The sequence below is a fragment of the Myzus persicae genome, unplaced genomic scaffold (genome assembly GCF_001856785.1).
Source record: "Myzus persicae strain clone G006 unplaced genomic scaffold, MPER_G0061.0, whole genome shotgun sequence".
NCBI lineage: Eukaryota > Metazoa > Arthropoda > Insecta > Hemiptera > Aphididae > Myzus > Myzus persicae.
The window spans coordinates 72,799-92,041 of record NW_019103993.1 but is presented as its reverse complement, the minus strand read 5'-3'; the positions used below and the strand labels follow the sequence as shown (position 1 = coordinate 92,041).

The window sequence follows — 19,243 nt, the reverse complement described above, 5'->3', positions numbered from 1 at the left end:
AAATAATTATTAATCGATTTTTAGTTCTGAAAACGATTTCTCGAGGCTATTTCCTCATTAACCGATATCGTTGTCGTACCCTTATGGGTGCACTGCACATTATTTTAAAATCAAAAAGCGAACCGCAACGCCGCCGCAGGACCCGTTTCTTCTAATTATATAATATATATATTTATATTATAATTCGCATGACCTTTTCGCGTCGCCAGCGGGGGACTCGGCAAATCCCATTAAGGAATATTGTCACCGCGGCGCGGAGATAGGAAACGTTATGCGGAACGGCTGCAAGAGGAAAGCTGTTATATTCGCGCGAATGATTAATCGCGGTGTCTGTGGTTGTGTGCATAGGTAAACCGGGAAACCGGAAGCGGTGCAGCAAGTACAAACTTGCTCGCACACCGACGTAAGACGTGCAGCGGGGACGAAGTAGGACGGGTGGGCGAGAGCGGGGGAAATTAATTAAGTCTTTGTCTGTCCAAAAAATACACCGCGTACAATCCGCCGCCGCCGCCAGAGACCAACTCCACCACCGCACAACCCCAAAACCACCGCCGGTGGATAATTTTCTCTCCTCCGTCGACCGATGATTAATGCGTTTACCCGCTCGTTTGACAATGAGCACACACACACACGCGCGCACTCGCTGGTGGGGACGCACACGAACGTATAATAATAGTAATAATAATATAACCTCTTGACAGTTAATTTCGGTTGACGAACGCGCTGCGACAGTACATGTGAGTGCCTATGGATCTTCCGACGATATTTCGAATATAGCAATTAGCTTTAGCGCGTTTCTAACCCCCCCGGGGGGCTTCTGACGCAATCGCGTCTACGTTACGACGTTCTCCTTCTTTTCCTCTCTACCACCCCTCCGAATATTAATGCATATATAGGTGCCTGCACTACACGTGCCACTTATATGACGGTATTAGCCATCCATATTTTTTCGTTTGGACGATGTACAGGAGTAGCACGCGAAGTCTCTTCGAAAAAAACTCTTACAACCGTTTGGACTGACAAAATAACTGCAGATTACGATGATGGCGCTGCAGAAAAAAAACGCGGAGTTGGAACGTGATGGTATCGACTATGAGAGTGTAAGACGGACGAGTGGAATGTAAATGAGAAGCCCAGTATGTAGGGCGGTTTTCAAACTTCAACTTTTAAATTTGTTGGGTAAGCGGTGTGACGGGCGGGTGGTTGAGAAAAATCTGAACAGGACTCGCGAAGTAAAATATCTCTTGCCTCTACCGTAGTATATAATAAACTTAAGTTGAAAGAGACTGCCGACTCGAGTAGGTAAGGGGGTGTATACGGGGCCCCATTACAGTGGACTTACAAAAAATATAACGACCACTCGGGACTAAGGACCCGCAGACGATCGTGCCAGAACAACTCAATCAGTCGCAGTCGCAGTTTAATATACATCAGACTTTGACGTACTATATGATATCGAAACATATGCGATAAACATGAGCTGGTACATATTATTATTGAAACAAATGAGTTTTTAAACTAACGACCGCATAGTATCATTTTTGACTCGTTTACACACGGAATAAAATAACTTGTAGATACGATCATAGCATGAACATCGCACGAGTGCGCAAGTTCCAATTCGTATTATTATCATATATGTTGGAGCAAGTTAGACGATAAACGTTTATAATTTTGTTTGCGCTCAGTGTAATTGTTAAATGAAATATTACTATGGTTGTGCGAAACAATACTATACAATATCGTACGGCGGCGGTCGTGTATAATATCATTATATTATGCATTATTATAATTTATATCGTGTACACACATAATACTAAAAAATATAATTGTAGCGGATTGGAATTATCGTATTAATGAATGTAATGAGCTAAGCAAAAAGAAGAAACAAAGAGTCATACATACGTCTCACCGGCGAATTATTCATTTTTATCACAAAAAAAAAAAATGACACTGTGTTTCACTGTGATAGGGGGTACGGTAGTAAAATTGCGCACGACGGGGAGGTGAAACCTACCGAACGGTATGACAGTCATCGGTGCAATGCCAGAATACCCGACTACTGCCCCCTTGAACTGCGACAGAGATATCGACCAGAGCAATGCCGGATAAACGGACTATTGCACTATTGTCCGATATAAATACCGTCCGATAGGTTTTGGGCGTGGAGGCTTCTACCTGAAATGCGCAAGTCTGCCCGGGTGGGTCTTGCTACAGATCAGGTAAAAGAATGGCGGCTGGTCGACGGTCGTGCGGCCTTTTATACGCGGCTTATCGACGATTATTTCGGCCGGTCTCGTCGTGTTCTGTGACGGAAACCGGAAACCGCAAAAGTGCAATCGCCGATAAACGCATAAATAATAATTATGCGATTAAGAAAAGGTACTACTAGACGATAATAATATTATAATAACAATATGATATAATAGTAATGTGAGGTGGACGGGAGGGCAGCGGCGTGCGTTATCTTCGCCACTGCGATGTGAACAATATTATTATATCGTACCGCAAACCCTATTTTAGACCAATATGATATAGTGACGAATTTAAAACTCGTCTAAGCTATACTTTCCACTGTACCTACATCGCACACGAAACGCCCCGATTAATCTTAATATCGAGTCTTTTTAAACAGAGGGCCAAATAGACCACGTTTACATACTATATTATTATCCATTCAAATTTTAATAAATCGCAGCACAAGACCCCGCTGACACTGAGGGATTAATTGTTATACCATGACCAACTCGACTCAACATAATTATTGGAGGCGTGTTTTACGAACATTTTTTAGTCGGCCCGTGTACTGCAGAGCACTTACGATTATTGTTGATATTATCTGCTTTACAGTAATTATATTGTTATACTTACCAACTGATCGTTTTATTATAAAATTACATCAATGTAAAAACAAACAGTGTGTCGATGCAGTATTTCCAATAATATATAAAAGTAATTTTTTTTCTTTCTTATGAAGATGCTGGCGAGACCTGTCGTTTGCCATTTCAATACATATTTTACTGTATATATTACTATTTTACTTTGCGAATTTCAAAACTAAGCTGGACACTATAAGGCACTGGTAAGTGGGTAGGTAACAATTTTGCAAAAAAATTCATACATATAAATATATAATATTGAAATTTAATTTTTCCATCAGTCAGTACCTAAAGGCTTTTTGTACGAATTGGTGTACGGTGATCCCGAGTTTGATTTTAATACTTCGGGGGGACTGGCGTCACTTCACACTTGTTTACTCGTTTAGCTTTTATACAATATAATATTATACTGTGATATGTGTATGGTAGGTAAACACGCTAAAAAAAATCGTCGAATAGGGATAAAAAAAAAAGTTGAAATTATATTTTACGACAAAAAACGATCGACTAACGAGCGTTATTAGACTGATGAGGGTGGCCGAACCGGAAGTACTGAAAATAAATAATTCACTATATATTTAGTCAACTATATGGAAGGTAAAAAGATGCCAAGTATGAAATATTTGTTATGACTATATTTTAGTGACGAAAAATAAAAATAAAAATGTGTGTATGAAATCTACCAACCGTACAAATTGAATATATTTAAAAATAAGTTTAAAAATGTCTGCGAAATTTGGGTTTTATTTTTACGCCATAGAAAAACAAAATTAAATATTATTATAATATCGTAAATTGGAAAAACATAGTTCAGCGATAAAATAAAACACAAACAAAACAATTAATATCATGTCAAAAATCTAAAAATAAACCTTGTTAAATTGCACGACACATGGAATTAAATTTTAAATTTTCTTCTCCGTACCTCTAAAATATATAATATTACTTGTTTTTAGTTAGGTTTGCTTTATTTGTGATTTGTAGGAATTTTTTTATCGTCCTTGCATCTATAACTACACAGTGCATTTCTTTGTCGTGGATAATCGTGTTCATAAATAAATAATAATATAATGTACTGTTTATTTATTCACTAACTTAACATAAACAATTATAAATACTAAAAAAAGTTAATGTACACATTAAACGATTGAGTTCAACATTATTTCCACGAAATATTAAACATGTTGAAATGTGCCCAGATAATAATATATTATGTTTATGTACAAGCAAATCTAAAATTAAGATTTTTAGCTAGTTAACTGGAAAATCAATTTAGGTAGTCCACTACAGAAAGTACACACATACGTACGTTTTCGTTATATTATACATAAGTTAGATCAGTGGTGGCCAAACTACGGCCCGCGGGCCACCTAGAGCCGGCCATCATATAATATCTGGCCCGCGAAAGAATTATAATATTTTATATTTACCTAAAAAAATTTTAACTTACGTAAAAAAAAAATACAGAATACATTCTTCATATTTAATCCCGTATCGCCATACCGTAACATTTTTTGTTGTTGCAATGTAATTTAATAATATATCTTATCTTATTTTCGTACGATCACGAAGGCTGTAGAAACTACAGTGTGGATAATATTGGTTGCGCAACAAGCATAGTAATTATTCGTCTGTAGACACATAATTTTTGGAAATGTAAGCCGATTTAATTTTTTTTTCATTTGTAGTAATTATTAAATTAAGTATTAAAGAAAGTCATTAAAATTATTGAGTGTACAATAAAAACGTCGTTAAATATGAAATTATATACCTATACCTAAAATTCTGGTGACTGAAGAAAAATTTTTTTTTATGGCCAGTGGTAAAAAAAGTTTTTTCATATGGCCCTTGGTAAAAAAAGTTTGGCCACCGCACTGAGTTAGATGAAATCATAATTTATATTTAACGCTAAGCTATTGAGATATTTTTTGAAAATGGAAAATGTGTTCATATTTTTGAACGTCGAACCGATGACAACAACAAATGTGATGTGTGATAATCGTGGTGTAAAATATATTAAATCATCGAGATCTAGGGGTAGTTTTTTCGATCGCAAGGGTGAGCTCGCGTCTCAAACTCGGTTTGGTGGGTGGCTGCAGCTTGTTTGAGAATAATGAAGAGCAGACGTCGCCACGGACGTTTGCGCTGATGTTCACAACAATGACGATGCGATAAAATATATAAAAAATATAAAATACTAAGTATAATAATGTAATGGGCTTTTGACGAACGCGACAGAAAGAAGAGTTGAGAAACCGAAAAATTCATTTTTCAAATCGACTCCGTCGCAGATAATAATATTACAATGCTCTCGGCGTCGAGCCCGAAACATTGTATCATATATTATTATACAGAATGATTCACGAAGCACGCTCAGTGCTCACCTCCATTTTTCCATATTTTTATAATGAATTGATTGAAATTCTGCATTTTGGAGTTTTTAACTATAATATGTACGCTCGCGGATAACCATATTATCGAATTCTAGAAATTTTTTTGTAATACATAAGGACTAAGGAGTGACCGGCCGGTGCATGATGATGCAAAACTTCTGTTTTTCAAACGAGAATGCCTATTTTTTTCTGTAAATGGATATTTTTTTTTTTTAATTGACTTAACTGTTTACTTAATTGAGTAGTATTTCAGTTATTAAAATGTTCATACTAACAGTAAAAAAATAATAACCCTTAATTCTTAAAAATCGTTTTTAACAATATTAATCAAATAAAAAATTCTATAGTATCTGAATGGTTTTTATGTCTAACATTACTCTTGGACCATTTTTACAAATTATCGACTTTTATAGATTATTATTAATCACTAGAACTTTCCTCTCGCTTTAACTTCCATGATAATATTATTGTCTTAGTAGTACATTCTCGTGGACCTATTATTCTCATATAGAACGCAAAGTCAAATGACTCAAAAACTACGGGTCTGTGCTTGGATTCTGATACGTCAGAACGTTCGAAACAATTATCCGCCAAATAATTTACCATGTATAGAAATGGCGGGGGGGGGGGTCGTCATTTGAAAAACAGATGAGTACTTTGTATATTATGCCCACAGGGGTGCACTACACCGACTGCGGTTCAACACAATCTCAAGAATTCGAAAACATCATGGACCTCGAGTGTGCACATTTTAAAAATATCAAAAATCAAAGTTTCAAACCTGCAGTACACTGCATTATTTGGGGGAAAATAGGGAGGACTCGGTGTGCTCGGCGTATCACTCCGCGCGTGCATAATATACTGCAGGCGTATACTATACCGAGTGACGCGAAATCCGTTTGTCGAAATTTATTTTTAAAGCCGTTTTCGTTATACTTTAATAACATTCGACATGTATCATTATTATTATACGAAACGAACTCTCGACTGTCGCGGTGCACAGGAGACGCGCCTCCGCCAATGATTTACGACTTACGTATACTTACACATTATCGTTGCACCCGCGAGCACGCCGAAAGAGACTTTGCGTGTAATCGTACGTTTTCCGCTTCATTTGTACACGTCGCGGTGGTGTGTCGACGAAGTCTGCGGGGGGTAGGTTTATTATTATTATTATTATTATTATTATTATTATTATTATTATTATTACAATATAAAGCATGCAATATGATGCGTACTACGTTATTGTATTATGTAAATACATCCACAGCATCAGCAGATACGGCAAATATTATCGTTCGAATCGTTGTTGTATCGAAGGGTACACGATTTTTTTCTTTTTATCGAATTTTCTTTTTCGACGTTTTTTTCGGACGAAACAATTCGACTTCGCTGGTCGTCACGTTATTGTCACCTTGCCATGTCAAACACTCGACATTCGGCTCATTTATTTACGGACCACGGCTATACCGATATATTGATTATAAAAATAAATGATCACAATAATTTATGCGGTAGTACTTTGTCATTTGTGGATATCAATTAATTAACGACACCTATAGTCAAAAATGTTTACAATTAATATTACAGATTCCATTGATATTTTAATCATCCCTACATGCATTTATCTGGTATATGTGAGGTGGTGAGGTTAGGTTTACCCACCTCTATTCGATGTCTTCGTGATGAGTGAATATTATACACTGGGTGCTCACCCACATTTTTATCTTTATATTATACTGAAGTTTATTATGCCAGACACTATAATTATTATTGTGTGAATTGTTACATTATATTTTTGGATTGTATAGTTTTGGTTGAACTCTGTTTTACGACGTTTTCTTTTCACACTAATTGTTGATAAAATACATATGCTAAAAATTCGATATTTTACACGTCTTAATAAAAGGGGGCCAGAAGACATTTCATGCGAATTTTAAACAATTCTCAATATTGTGCAGTAATGGCCAGTTTTTATTATTTCGCATACGTATACTACACCGCTCCTGTTATTATTATATTATGACTTTGGGTGTGTAATGATATCCTAGTGATTAATTAATAAACAATCGATTTTTTACACTTATAATGATGAGTAGTGGGGCAATTGCGAAAAGGGTTAAATGGTAGCTCACAAATGTCCATTTCGGTGGCGACAAATCACATTACCTATCTAATTAAGCACTAATTTTCGATAAAATATGAATGTGAAAAATCGATATCTTACGAGCTTGGTAAAAGGGGGTCATGGAACATTTCGTGCGAATTTTAAACAATTCTCAATTGCGCACTAACGACCGGTTTTTATTATTTCACACACACCGCTCCTGTTGTTAAATGATTTCGTGTATGTAGTATATATATATAATGATATCCGAGTGACTAATTAAACATTAGGTTTTTAAAACGCAATTTATATGTCGCGCGCTTATATTATGTTGCAGATAATAATTGAGGGCGTATAATTGCGATACCGTTCATTGTATTTATATACTGGTGTTTGGGAACCGGCAAAAAAATTATAATGGCGAAACGTGCCGAGACGTGAGATCCGGTGAGAAGGAAATAAACGAAATTATTTAATCGTTGCCAAGTCATGTCGGACATGATATATTTTACATACAAACGACTTAACATGTTTATAAAAAGACGTTCCGTGACGATCATTGTCGTGCACCTGTGTACCTATATATATGTATATATGTAGGTATATAGTGTGATTATCATTGAACACGGTCACCTCATTTTTCCGTTCGATAGATCTTTATTGATTTTTGGAATATTTTGAATTGTAAGTGCACTCAATACCGGCATATGTGTCATGGGTAAGGAGCATGCAGTACTGTTTGAATTTTTTTAAAAGGCCATTCTGTAGATATCTTTTATTTTCTTACAAAAATGTTTAGTACGAATATATTAAAATCAAGTATAAATTGATTAAAAGGACGCCAGCCCACAATTTAGTAAATATTTGTTTTCTCTCTCTGCCCCACGTGGTAATTTTTTGTTCGGCAGAACCAACTCTGTGCTGTTTTTGGTTAGCATATTAGTATTGGAGTGAATTGACCTGAATATTATTAAACTTTAAGAAAACGCTACACACGGACAATAATTGTTGTCTCCGTCTTACAAGTGCGCAACATCGTAAATTGTACGTTTGGTCGTGCGATCAAAAAATAACATAACCGATCACATATTATATACATCTATCTATCCGCAATACATCGACTGCATACTGATTAAATTTATAACAATAATATGTACCTATATAAATTGATGCGTAGTTATTTTTTATTAGTGAAGATTTCAATACGGTTTAAAAATCGATTCGTTTTTAAAAATATCCCAAATTCAATAATTGATTCTTACTGAATCTTTCACAAAGTATTGTTTAGTTTAACATATATAGGTGTCATAACTTTATTTACCTAGCGCGTTATTGCTACCCCGTATATATATAGGTATAGTGAAACATCCTCTAAAGGACACCTCCAAAAATCCGACGCTTATTTTTTCATAATAATATGCAAACTTTCCACAAACTGAACCCTCTGAATAGCGGACAAAAATTCTAGTGACCTAGAGTGTTCGGTATCAAGATATACATTTCGCTGCAGTATTATATTGTATACTCGTATTATTAGAATCATTGCAAATGTCTAGGAACAAACTTAACCTATATTCGGTGAATTTGAATTAAATTGAAATGGTTTATGTAATGTTAAGTGTAGAAATAATGACACTCATAGGTGGCTATTCGGAAAGTTCGAAAACTTCAACTAGACGAATTGGAATTTTTGAAAATTCTGAATTCCACAAAATGTTTTCGCGTGTATATTATGTATGGATTCCTGTAACATTTGATAATAATGACTTTTAAATACAATAACAAATTGATTTTTGCCACGGTAGAGACACTATAATAATAATTATATCCGCGACTTTTCTGACATTTTCTATGGGCACCTCCGAGACGCCCGTTTGTACATAATACCATATATTATCATATAAACGTACATTTTAGGCGCCGTCGGTTATTAAAGTATTATAGGTAATTACAACGTTCAAGGGCGAATCGCGTGTATCGTGTTATTACAACTGCAAGTAAGTACCTCCAAATTCGAAATAATTGCCAAAGCGTTTTCGCATAATATTGCGGTGTATACCTGCCCATGTATAATAAAACACATCATGTAAGCACTATAAAGGCATCTTGTTGTGTCAATACATCATAATTATAGTAATATGATATTCGTGTACAGACGCGTATTACGTCAAGCGTGCAGCGGACGATTATAGCAGTCGGTATGAAGGTATGGGTAGGCATAGGTTACCTATAATACGTGTACGTACCTATATATTTTTGGGTAGTTGCAGTTGTGTCAGACGACCATCGTCGGCACCCGAGACGATTACACCGCTTCCGGAGTACATAATAATATAATAATAGCATACAATACATGCGACGACCGATTATTATGAAATTTGCATAATTTTGTTACAAAACAGCCGAAAAACAATTTGGAAACCGTTTAAGGACCGAGCGTTCTCGTATTTTATACACTTACATATAATATTGTGCATGGCGTATCGGTTCGAAGAACACGATTCGCATATATTATTACGTATAATGGTGATTATTTATATATATTTAGGCATATACCTATACGTGTAGGTTTATAATTACGACGAAAATATTAGTAATTATTGTTATTATAATTATTTATTATTGTTCTGAACCATTGAAGAACGGTTAGGAGTAAGAAAAAAATAGTAAATATTTAGCCGTCCCGTCGAAACGTTAGAACGTTATGTTCATCGCGGGGTCAGGCCCCAAGGTTCACTTTGAGTGTCTCCTCCTTCCTCCACCTACTCCTCCACCATTCGTCATCTTCCTCCTCGAGATCGATTTGACTTTTTGGACGAAAGTCTATTTTTTTATGAGTGAAAAAATAGTGCTTTCCACTTTTTAAGGATAATTAAAATTACTTAGAGATATTTTTATCTTGATGACTGATGTACACACCTATAAACATTACACTATAGTTTATAAGTACAACTATTAAGTACAGTCAAGCCAGTTAAATTATTATACAATTACACACTCATATTGAATTATTATTTAATTTGATAATTATTATTCCTTTAATGTAAGAGCGAATTTGTATCATTTTGGATTAACAGTCATATTGTGTGCGTTCATACATTTTATGTTTTCATTTTTTTTATAAAAAAACCAATATTCAAGATTCCACCAATTGATATTCAAACTAGAAATCGAAGAATTTGGCTTTCAGGAGCGATTCCAGTACAAGAGGGGCAACTACTTACTTAAAATAGAAGGCAATTCAAAAAAATGATATTTTATAAAATCTGAAATCAATTCGAGTATGCCCCCAAGTATACGATCCTGAAATATATACTCATTGTATATTCAGTGTTGAGAGTATATGACAATTAATAATATGTTATCTAAATTTATTTACATTTTAAACAATGTAGATAGCAATAACATTACAAAAATAAACAACTTCTCCAAAAGAAAGGCCATCATTTATTATTTTTACAAAATACAAATTCAAAGGTTAATACGTACCAACCAAGCTCAAACTAATTCCGTTTAAATCTTAATTCATGCCGATTTGGGCCGGGAGAATGCACATTTGGGGTGCAGCCATGACATCAAACATTCATGAAATCTAAACTTTTCAATCCGTCAAAATCCGTTTGTACATTGCGAGCATCCCCTCTTATTAGTTTCAAATCTTATACTTAATTCCCACCTCGACATAAACTTTATTTTCAAATATGCTTCCTTATCCAGATGCATTTCCAAATTGTTCATATAAAACCTAAACTGAAATACAACCCTAGCCAAGAAGCATTCACCGCTGAGTGACTTATTTGTATCTGCCTATACCATGCGTTTTTTATTCTCTATTAAAATATTATGATTATTGTAAACTGTTATTTTTTTTTACAGATTGAGTAAGTTTATTATGATCTTATTAAACATTAAAAATCTATAATATGATTAATGAATTCTAATTTTTTTAAGCGTGCTGAAATAAATTATTGAAACATTTTTTCAACATAAATCTAAATCATATGTTTGGTATAGTACCAATTATAGCTACCTCTGATTGATGAACGTCGAAGCTTTGATTTATTTACCAGCTCTAACAGCAACCTAACCTAACCATTACGTTTGACCTAAGTGATACGAGCCGGGCTATTAGCGCTTGGTTTGGCACTAAAATATTGGAACGTCACGATTTAATTTTAATTTCTTATCAATTTAAGTGAATTATAAGTTTTCTAATTTTTATTCTGATCGGCGTCTTACACCGTGACAATTTAAATTGTATTCCTGTACTGATGACTCGTCTGAGACAACCTTAAAATTATATTACAATCCGTATGATATACTTATCCAGACGGCTCTCACCAGATAATATTTTTCATATTCAGCCTCCGTAAGCTGGTACCAGTATCGTAAAACATGATGACGTAATTTTCACTTCGTGCCGAGAATCGACGACTTTAACCGATAGATCGCGCTTTTTGATACTATCATTGCGGTTGGTTCTCAAACACTGGAAAACATTGTAACTTTTTGCGGTCTTAAACAAATATTACTACAAGCTTGTGATTTACGCCCTTCTCCTTGTATTGATAAATTATGAAGTATAATTGAGCGCACTACGAGCATACAAAAAAATATTTTTAAATTATATAGTAGACAGATACCCGTGCTGCAGATGCCCAAGTTTAATAATATACTCAATCACTGCAGAACACCGTTTCGTGTCCAATACTGTCTATATTTTTTATCTTTGTTTTCAACTTAGTTAAGTGTTATCTTTATCTCGTCATTTACGCTCACCATAGTCCGATCAAAGCCAAATTTTTTCGTTAGTGCCTTCTTCGGCGCTATTTTCTCCAGCAACACCTAAGAAGAAATCACAAGTCGTGATGTTATGACACTTTTATTATTATAAACCTCAACTGTTCTGCACATATCTATATTATATAGTATTAGGTTGTAAGATACCTACCTATAATATGCAGACTAGAAACGCAACCACCTAGATGGAGGGAGCCGAGTAAATGGTGAAAACAAAATAGGATAACCCGTCTCCGGCGTTAAATAATAATAATATTATAATATTGTATGGTATAAGATTTTTGTTTATTTTTCTTCAATAATAATAATAATAATAATAATAATAATATCATGCATACATATAATTACATATAGGATCCGTTCGGACAACGATAGTTACATATTGTTATATGTGCACACAATTATATTCAATTTCTGCTTACAAACAACAATTATAATATATATAATATTATTACCTATGGATACAAATGAAAGACAACGGGAGTGAGACGCAGTGTGCACGAGCGCCGGAAACCGGCGAGGCGCACATTTATATGCCGCGAAGTGTATTATGTTATATATATAAAGTACGATTGATAATAATATATAATATCATATAAAAAAACAGCTCTAAAACTATACAATATCATTATGGGAATAAAATGTGTTAATATACAATAATACAAGAGGGGGATAAATATCGAGGACCGCGGGGAGAGGAGTCTATACAAAATTATTATTATAACAATGGAGTTGATATTATAAAGGTAAAACGCGTTTGCGAATATACTTACAATAAATATACTGAAGACATGGCATCATAAGTATTTGGGCAGTGTTCTTGTTTTGTTTTGTTTTTTAATCATTATTGTATTATTGTTAATACGAAAAGAAAATATTATATAATTTAAAGTATAATGAATTGACATACACACATATAATTTTGCAACGATTGTTCAACGAACTTCTGTTTTTTCCTTTTAAATTTAAAATAAATACCTCAAAGTGTTTGAATAAAAATTAATTGTGTATTTACATAATATATATTATTATGTTATAATAATTTTATTATATAATAAAATAAATATTTAAAAAATCTAATTTCTACAGTAATAAAAATTTTGGATCACAAAACGCTTATAATCAATAGTCTTCCAATAAATTACATTATATTTGGGTATTTTTACAATTTTTTTTTTAATTATTACAACTTAAACGCTCTTGCGCGTTAAGTAGGTACATGTCATAATAATTGTTTTTTTTATTTTTATTTTGTGAATCGAAGAGAGAGATGACCATTTTAACAATATTTAACATCAACATCATTAAATCTAAAGTGTAATAATATTATCTACTAATTAATACTAAAATTAAACTAATGGCTAAGAACACTATCTACTTAAATACTGTGTATAAGAGATCAACCTAATAATAATAATAATTTTAAAAAAAAACCTTATCAATTCAATAATTTACAAATTACATAATATATTGTATATATTACGATTCGTTATGAGGAACCGTATAAAACACAAGAAATGCCATAGATTTATTAGATAAATATATAATTCAATAGATAAAAAAAAAATAATGGCATTATCACAGAAAACGCTTTGATGGGCGAAACGAGGATCGCTGCCGGGAGGAAATTCGCAAAGAATGGTTTAAGCTCGAAGCATATGAAAGGCTCCGACAGCGTCCAAGTTTTATTTAACACCACAGAAATGCTTTTCAAAATAATAAAAAAATGTAAAAAATAAGAAAACCAAAAAAAAATAAATACATACTATATATATATAGGTAGTTATAATAACCCGTTGCATGCGCATACAAGCGTATTATAATAAGTTAAGGTTAGTTTATTTACAAAGCGATCATAATATCGATATTTTTTTTATGATTCCTCGACGCACTAAGTGTCAAAGTATGAATTATATTATTGTAATATATAGTTGTTATTTTTACAGTGATGTAAACTATGTTAGAACCGGATCTCGACGTTCGCCAAATTATAATATAATATACCAGCTGGTATACCATATCACCTCATATTATGACCTATACCATAATTATTAGTAGAACGAATAGAAACAAGAGAATAAACGTCCACAGAGAATTCAATTTTTTTTCTTTACCTGTTAGATGATAACCAAATTTACGGCGAAATTCAAAAAAACGAATAATAATGACTCGGCGCGAGTGTGTGTGTATAAATAAAAAAATAAAAACGCATATTTACAGTGAGCAAAAATAATAAAAAAATTAATACAATATAGCATTTCGTACTAATTCAAAACCGCCGCGGCAGGGAAACCCCGCCGTCGCAGTAGTGCCGTTCTGAAGCTATAGTTTTATAAAAACGAGATCAAAACGTGAATAGGTCTGGGACTGAAACCGCAGAATTCCCATGTGAAACGACAAATTACAACAGATGAAGCATAGAAATAGAGAGTAATTACAAAAAAAAAAATAGGTACATACTTATACAATAATGTTGATGTTATACAAAAAAAAAATGTATTAATAATAATCGACAAGAAAGCTCATACACCCAAATGCAGCGGAGGTTGCAAATGAGTATACCTACAAGCGCATTCAAGTCGATGACAATATTAAAAAAATAATAATAATAATAATTAAATTAAAGATAGGTTATATTATAATATAGTATAAATTAATACTACATTTGGCTACGGTTACGATCATCTCACATTCATGTAATTGAGATCAACGGTCGATTTGATTAGCATTAAAATTAAAATTTGTTTTAGTCACTAAAAACCGTGACTGGAATCATGTTTTAGAGTCTTTTTATATAGGCGTGGAAAAAATTGTTTTTTTCTCTATCTCTCTCTCTCTCTAATTCTTAAAACAAAATTACATTATTGTTTGATGAACATTTTCCAGCCGATGATAACGAACATGGCTGTGAGTACGGACGATTCGATTTTCGACGGCTGAAGCAACGACATGATTCGCCGTTTTACTTTTGAAATCTTATTCTCGACAACCATCGGTTCTTCGTCCTGCAAACACACAGAATCGCAAACTGTTATAGATTAACCGATCATAATAAAATAATTAAATAGATGTGATTGAAAAACAAAATAAACGCATCTATACACCTATGACATGTATCTAATGTGTGATTTAAATATAAAGACGGATATAATGTTTTGTTATAACAGTTGTGGTATTTGAGGCAACGGAAGAGCGTGCGCGCGGATAGATAGCCCACGAACGGGTCGGCAGAAAAGCGATGTTATTTTTCTCACGCCTCCGACGACGGTTTAAAATATGGATAGATGGGTTATATTATTATGATATGTTATTTTATATTATTTTCGACTGCTGCGAGTTAAAAAAAATTCATCGTACTATATGTTATAATGTATCGACGAAAAAAAATTGAATCGGCCAACTTCGCAGCGGGTGTATATGTATAAACGGGGTAACGAACAGGTTAGGTGGTGGTGGTATATTGTGGTATATTTCGGTAGATGGTACTCACGTCGCGGTTGTTGGTCCAGCGGATAGGATTGCCGTTTTCGTCCAGCTTGGCGACGGCGATCACCTTCAGCTTGCGCTCCTCGCTGTAATAGCAAGTCGGGCACACGGCGACCTGCAGCTTGACGGCCCTGGCAATCTTGTCTTCGATGTCCTCCTCCTCCGCGGACTGTTGCTGTGCCTGCAATTGCTGTTGCGGCGGTGACGGCGGTGGCGGTGGAGGCGGCGGTGGCGGTGGATTCGCTGACTGCTGGCACGATGTGACCAAGTCGGGCAACAACGATTGCTGTTGCTGTCGCTGTTGCTGGCGTTGTTGCAGGCGTTCGCGCACGCAGCGGCGGTTGAACGCGCGGGCCGAAGCTTGCTGTTGCTGTGCCCAAAGACGATCGCGTACTTCCTCCGAATACGGTGGAGGACCCGAAGAAAATATGCTGATGTTGGTGTACGGATAGTTTGTCGGATCACCTGCGAGACGCAAAAAAATTATAATAAAACATTAATATTATTCAGATAATAATACCGGCACAATATTTTTGATATTTAAAAATCAATCATTTCGAGTCATTATAGTATTTGGTAAATATTTAAATTCTTAACAATAAATATTAATTATAATATAATATAGTATGTATATATAACATTTACGTCGTTTGAGTATCAATAAATGTAATAATAAAAAATATACTCGTCTATTACATAATATAATTAAATTAATTAAGTATTATGTATTTTGTATACATTTATGAACAATCAAAATGTAATGGAATTTTTTCGTTCGCGCTCCAATATTTTATTTTTACTTATTCCACAAGTAAAAGTACAGACTAAAAATCCACGATAACGGTGGCAATAATTATAACAATAATAAATCGTAAGACTTTAGGGAAAAAACAATAAAAGACCGCGCGTGGGCGAACGGCGGTCTCGGCCTTGGAGGCACTTGTTGGCAAATTATCGTGTCTTTTGTCGAGCGAGCAAACAATAGGGGCCTCCGAATTTCGCAAAGAATATAATAGACGCCATGCGGCATGTGTCTTGTAAATTATTTTACCACTTTTTACCTCTTTGGGAAAAAAAATCACGACGGTTGAATGGTATATGTACCTACCCATAATAAAAGTCGCGTGTCCCTACATACGTTTTACCGAGTCGAATATCGAAAGGTTTTTAATTTTTTTTTTTCCCCCGTTAAATCAAATAGATAATACGTGCACCGATGTATTATACGGGCACGCGCACTCAGACAAAAGAACAACGGTTTGGTTTTAAGGTGTCGCGTAATCGTATGGTAAATAAAATACGTGTATAGTATTAATATGACGTACACAAGTATAAACAATATTGTAATTATTATTAATTATATTATTATAATGTTATATTCACGAAACAAGCGCGCAAACAATTTGACGTAAAAATAAATTACAGTCTATAGTCAATAATTAAACAGTTTATCAATTTTTTTTTTTAACAAATGAGAGACCTATAGCTTATTGGTGCGGTATCGCGAGTACTTATTTAAATTTTTAAAACAATATAATAAGTTGGAAGATATGAAAAAATATTTTTTTGCGCAATTTAGTTTTTTGTTGTTTTTTTCGTCTCTCTCGCGAAAGACATCTTGGGTTGTGCATCCTACGTAATATTACTATTATATTATACTAGGTACGAACGTGCGTGGAAAAAAATATTTATACAAAAAAAAAAATAATATAAGACTTATTATATTATAGGTACCTATATAGGTATTATTGGGTCGTTCACACGCGCTGCATCTATATTATATTATCGTCGCAGACTCTATTATATTCGTATGAGATATTATTCCGGTAAGCGAGTGAATATCGTAGAGTTGTATCGTGGTGTATCGAAGTATCGGACGCGTTCGCCTACCTGTAGGTAGAGATGTCGGGTGGGTGACCTTATATGTTACCGTGGTACATACGACGGCGACGCGACAGGTCCGGACAAGTCAGACGTCGCGTGTTACTGACCGGCCGATAAAATAATATTAGTTGATATTTTTTTTTTTTTTTTGATCATTATCGAATTAATTAATACTTAATTTTCGGTATATTAATATTATTTGTTTTTGTTCAAAGGACTTGTAAAATATTGTTTTAATTCGTTAATCTATACGTCGTGTTATATAATAAAGAACATATTTACAAATTATTATGTTATCGTTAAATATTTTATTTTATTTTTATTTTATGATATAATATTTAATTTTAAATCATGTTTTCGAATCTATGTACCACTGTACCAAAACATCACGGAAAAATGTACCGCTACTATTATTTCATTATTATTGTCAAATCGCAAATACATCATTTTTCCTCATTTCGTAAAATCTCGCGACAGCCGCGACGATTTGCGCAACTACCTATACATTTTTTTTAACACGTGGATATTTGTTTGTGCAATTATGTTTTTCGTCACAAAACGTTGCGACTAAATTTTTTTACGCCATAAACGCAATTTAATAATATACTAAAAATTAATTTTCGAATACAATAATTTTTGTACTTGTATTTTTCGCGGCATTTTTTTTTTCCGAAAATTCGCACAATTATTATTATTTATACTTGGAGACATATTAAATGAACTTGTCACATTTAAAATTTTACGCGTGGGGGTAGGTAAACTGCTGGGACTAGACGATAAATATTTTAAGTATAAATTAACATAAAAATAAACACTTACCGATCATGCGAGAGGGCATTCGGCTGAGCAGGGTCAACAGTTCTCTGAGCAAATTTTGAATTCGCAAATAATGAGCCATTGGTGTATCAGGATCGGGCTCCGGCATCACGAACGGTATGGCCATGATTGAAGCGGTTCGTTTTTTCTTCTTTTTTTTCTGACGACAAATCGCAATTGTTGGACTTTGAATTTTTTTTTTTCGTTCCGGAAAATTTTTTCACAGAATTAAAATACGAATAATTTATAAACAAAACAAATTGCGGAAAACGCAAAAACGCACTATACGAAAAATAGTCATGTAAACGTATAAACGAAAAAAATCAGTTAAGTCCGCGGCGGCGGTGACGGCGTTGCACGCGAAGAAGAGTGCTCGGAGAGCGGTTCCGATTCACTCGACACCCGGAAGAGTTGCGCGTAGTCCAACGACTGAAGAGCGTTCGCCGGTCGGACAGACCCTTTCGCTCGGGTCCGTTTCGCTGCTGCGGCGGCTGTGAGTGCGCGTGCGCGCGTCAGGCGACGGCGGTCGACGGGGCACGACGGGTACCGGCCGACAAGTAGGCGCGCGCGTGCGGCGGCGACTGTCCGGACTACGACGGCGGCGGCGGCGATAATAGTAATAATAATTGTCTGTCGTGCTCGGTGGCGCTGCACATGCGGCGGCGGCGATGTATGTAGCGATACTGATCGGCCGCCGCCGCCAAGCCGTGCGTGCGTCGACCCGTTCGGCGACGGCGCGCGTTTTTCGGCGGGACCCGAGATCCCGCGCTTTTTTCGGGCCAATCGCCGTCCGGCTGGGCGGCGGCGGTGGTGCGAGGGCCGCCCCCGCCCCGAGAGACCCTGCACCCCACCACCCCACCGATCCACAGAACGGTCGT

The 19,243-nt window shown here is 35.0% G+C and overlaps 1 protein-coding gene across 1 annotated transcript; it reads right to left on the bottom strand.

The window, feature by feature from the left end:
• Positions 1–12,442: 12,442 nt before the first annotated feature.
• On the bottom strand, positions 12,443–19,025 carry LOC111037362. Its single transcript, XM_022319894.1, has 3 exons — positions 18,369–19,025; positions 15,670–16,130; positions 12,443–15,184 (listed from the first exon to the last, which is right to left on the bottom strand). Exons 1-3 carry the CDS (start codon positions 18,490–18,492, stop codon positions 15,041–15,043), a joined length of 729 nt encoding a protein of 242 aa, XP_022175586.1. The 5' UTR covers positions 18,493–19,025; the 3' UTR covers positions 12,443–15,040.
• Between the last annotated feature and the right edge of the window lie 218 nt (positions 19,026–19,243).

Bases quoted from the DNA above. Each gene is read 5' to 3' on its own strand.
- LOC111037362 (XM_022319894.1), bottom strand. From the start codon at position 18,492: ATGGCCATACCGTTCGTGATGCCGGAGCCCGATCCTGATACACCAATG. The intron at 16,131-18,368 runs GTAAGTGTTTAT...TGCGTCTCGCAG, and splicing joins AATGCCCTCTCGCATGATCG to GTGATCCGACAAACTATCCG. The intron at 15,185-15,669 runs GTGAGTACCATC...GTGTGTTTGCAG, and splicing joins GCTGGACCAACAACCGCGAC to GACGAAGAACCGATGGTTGT.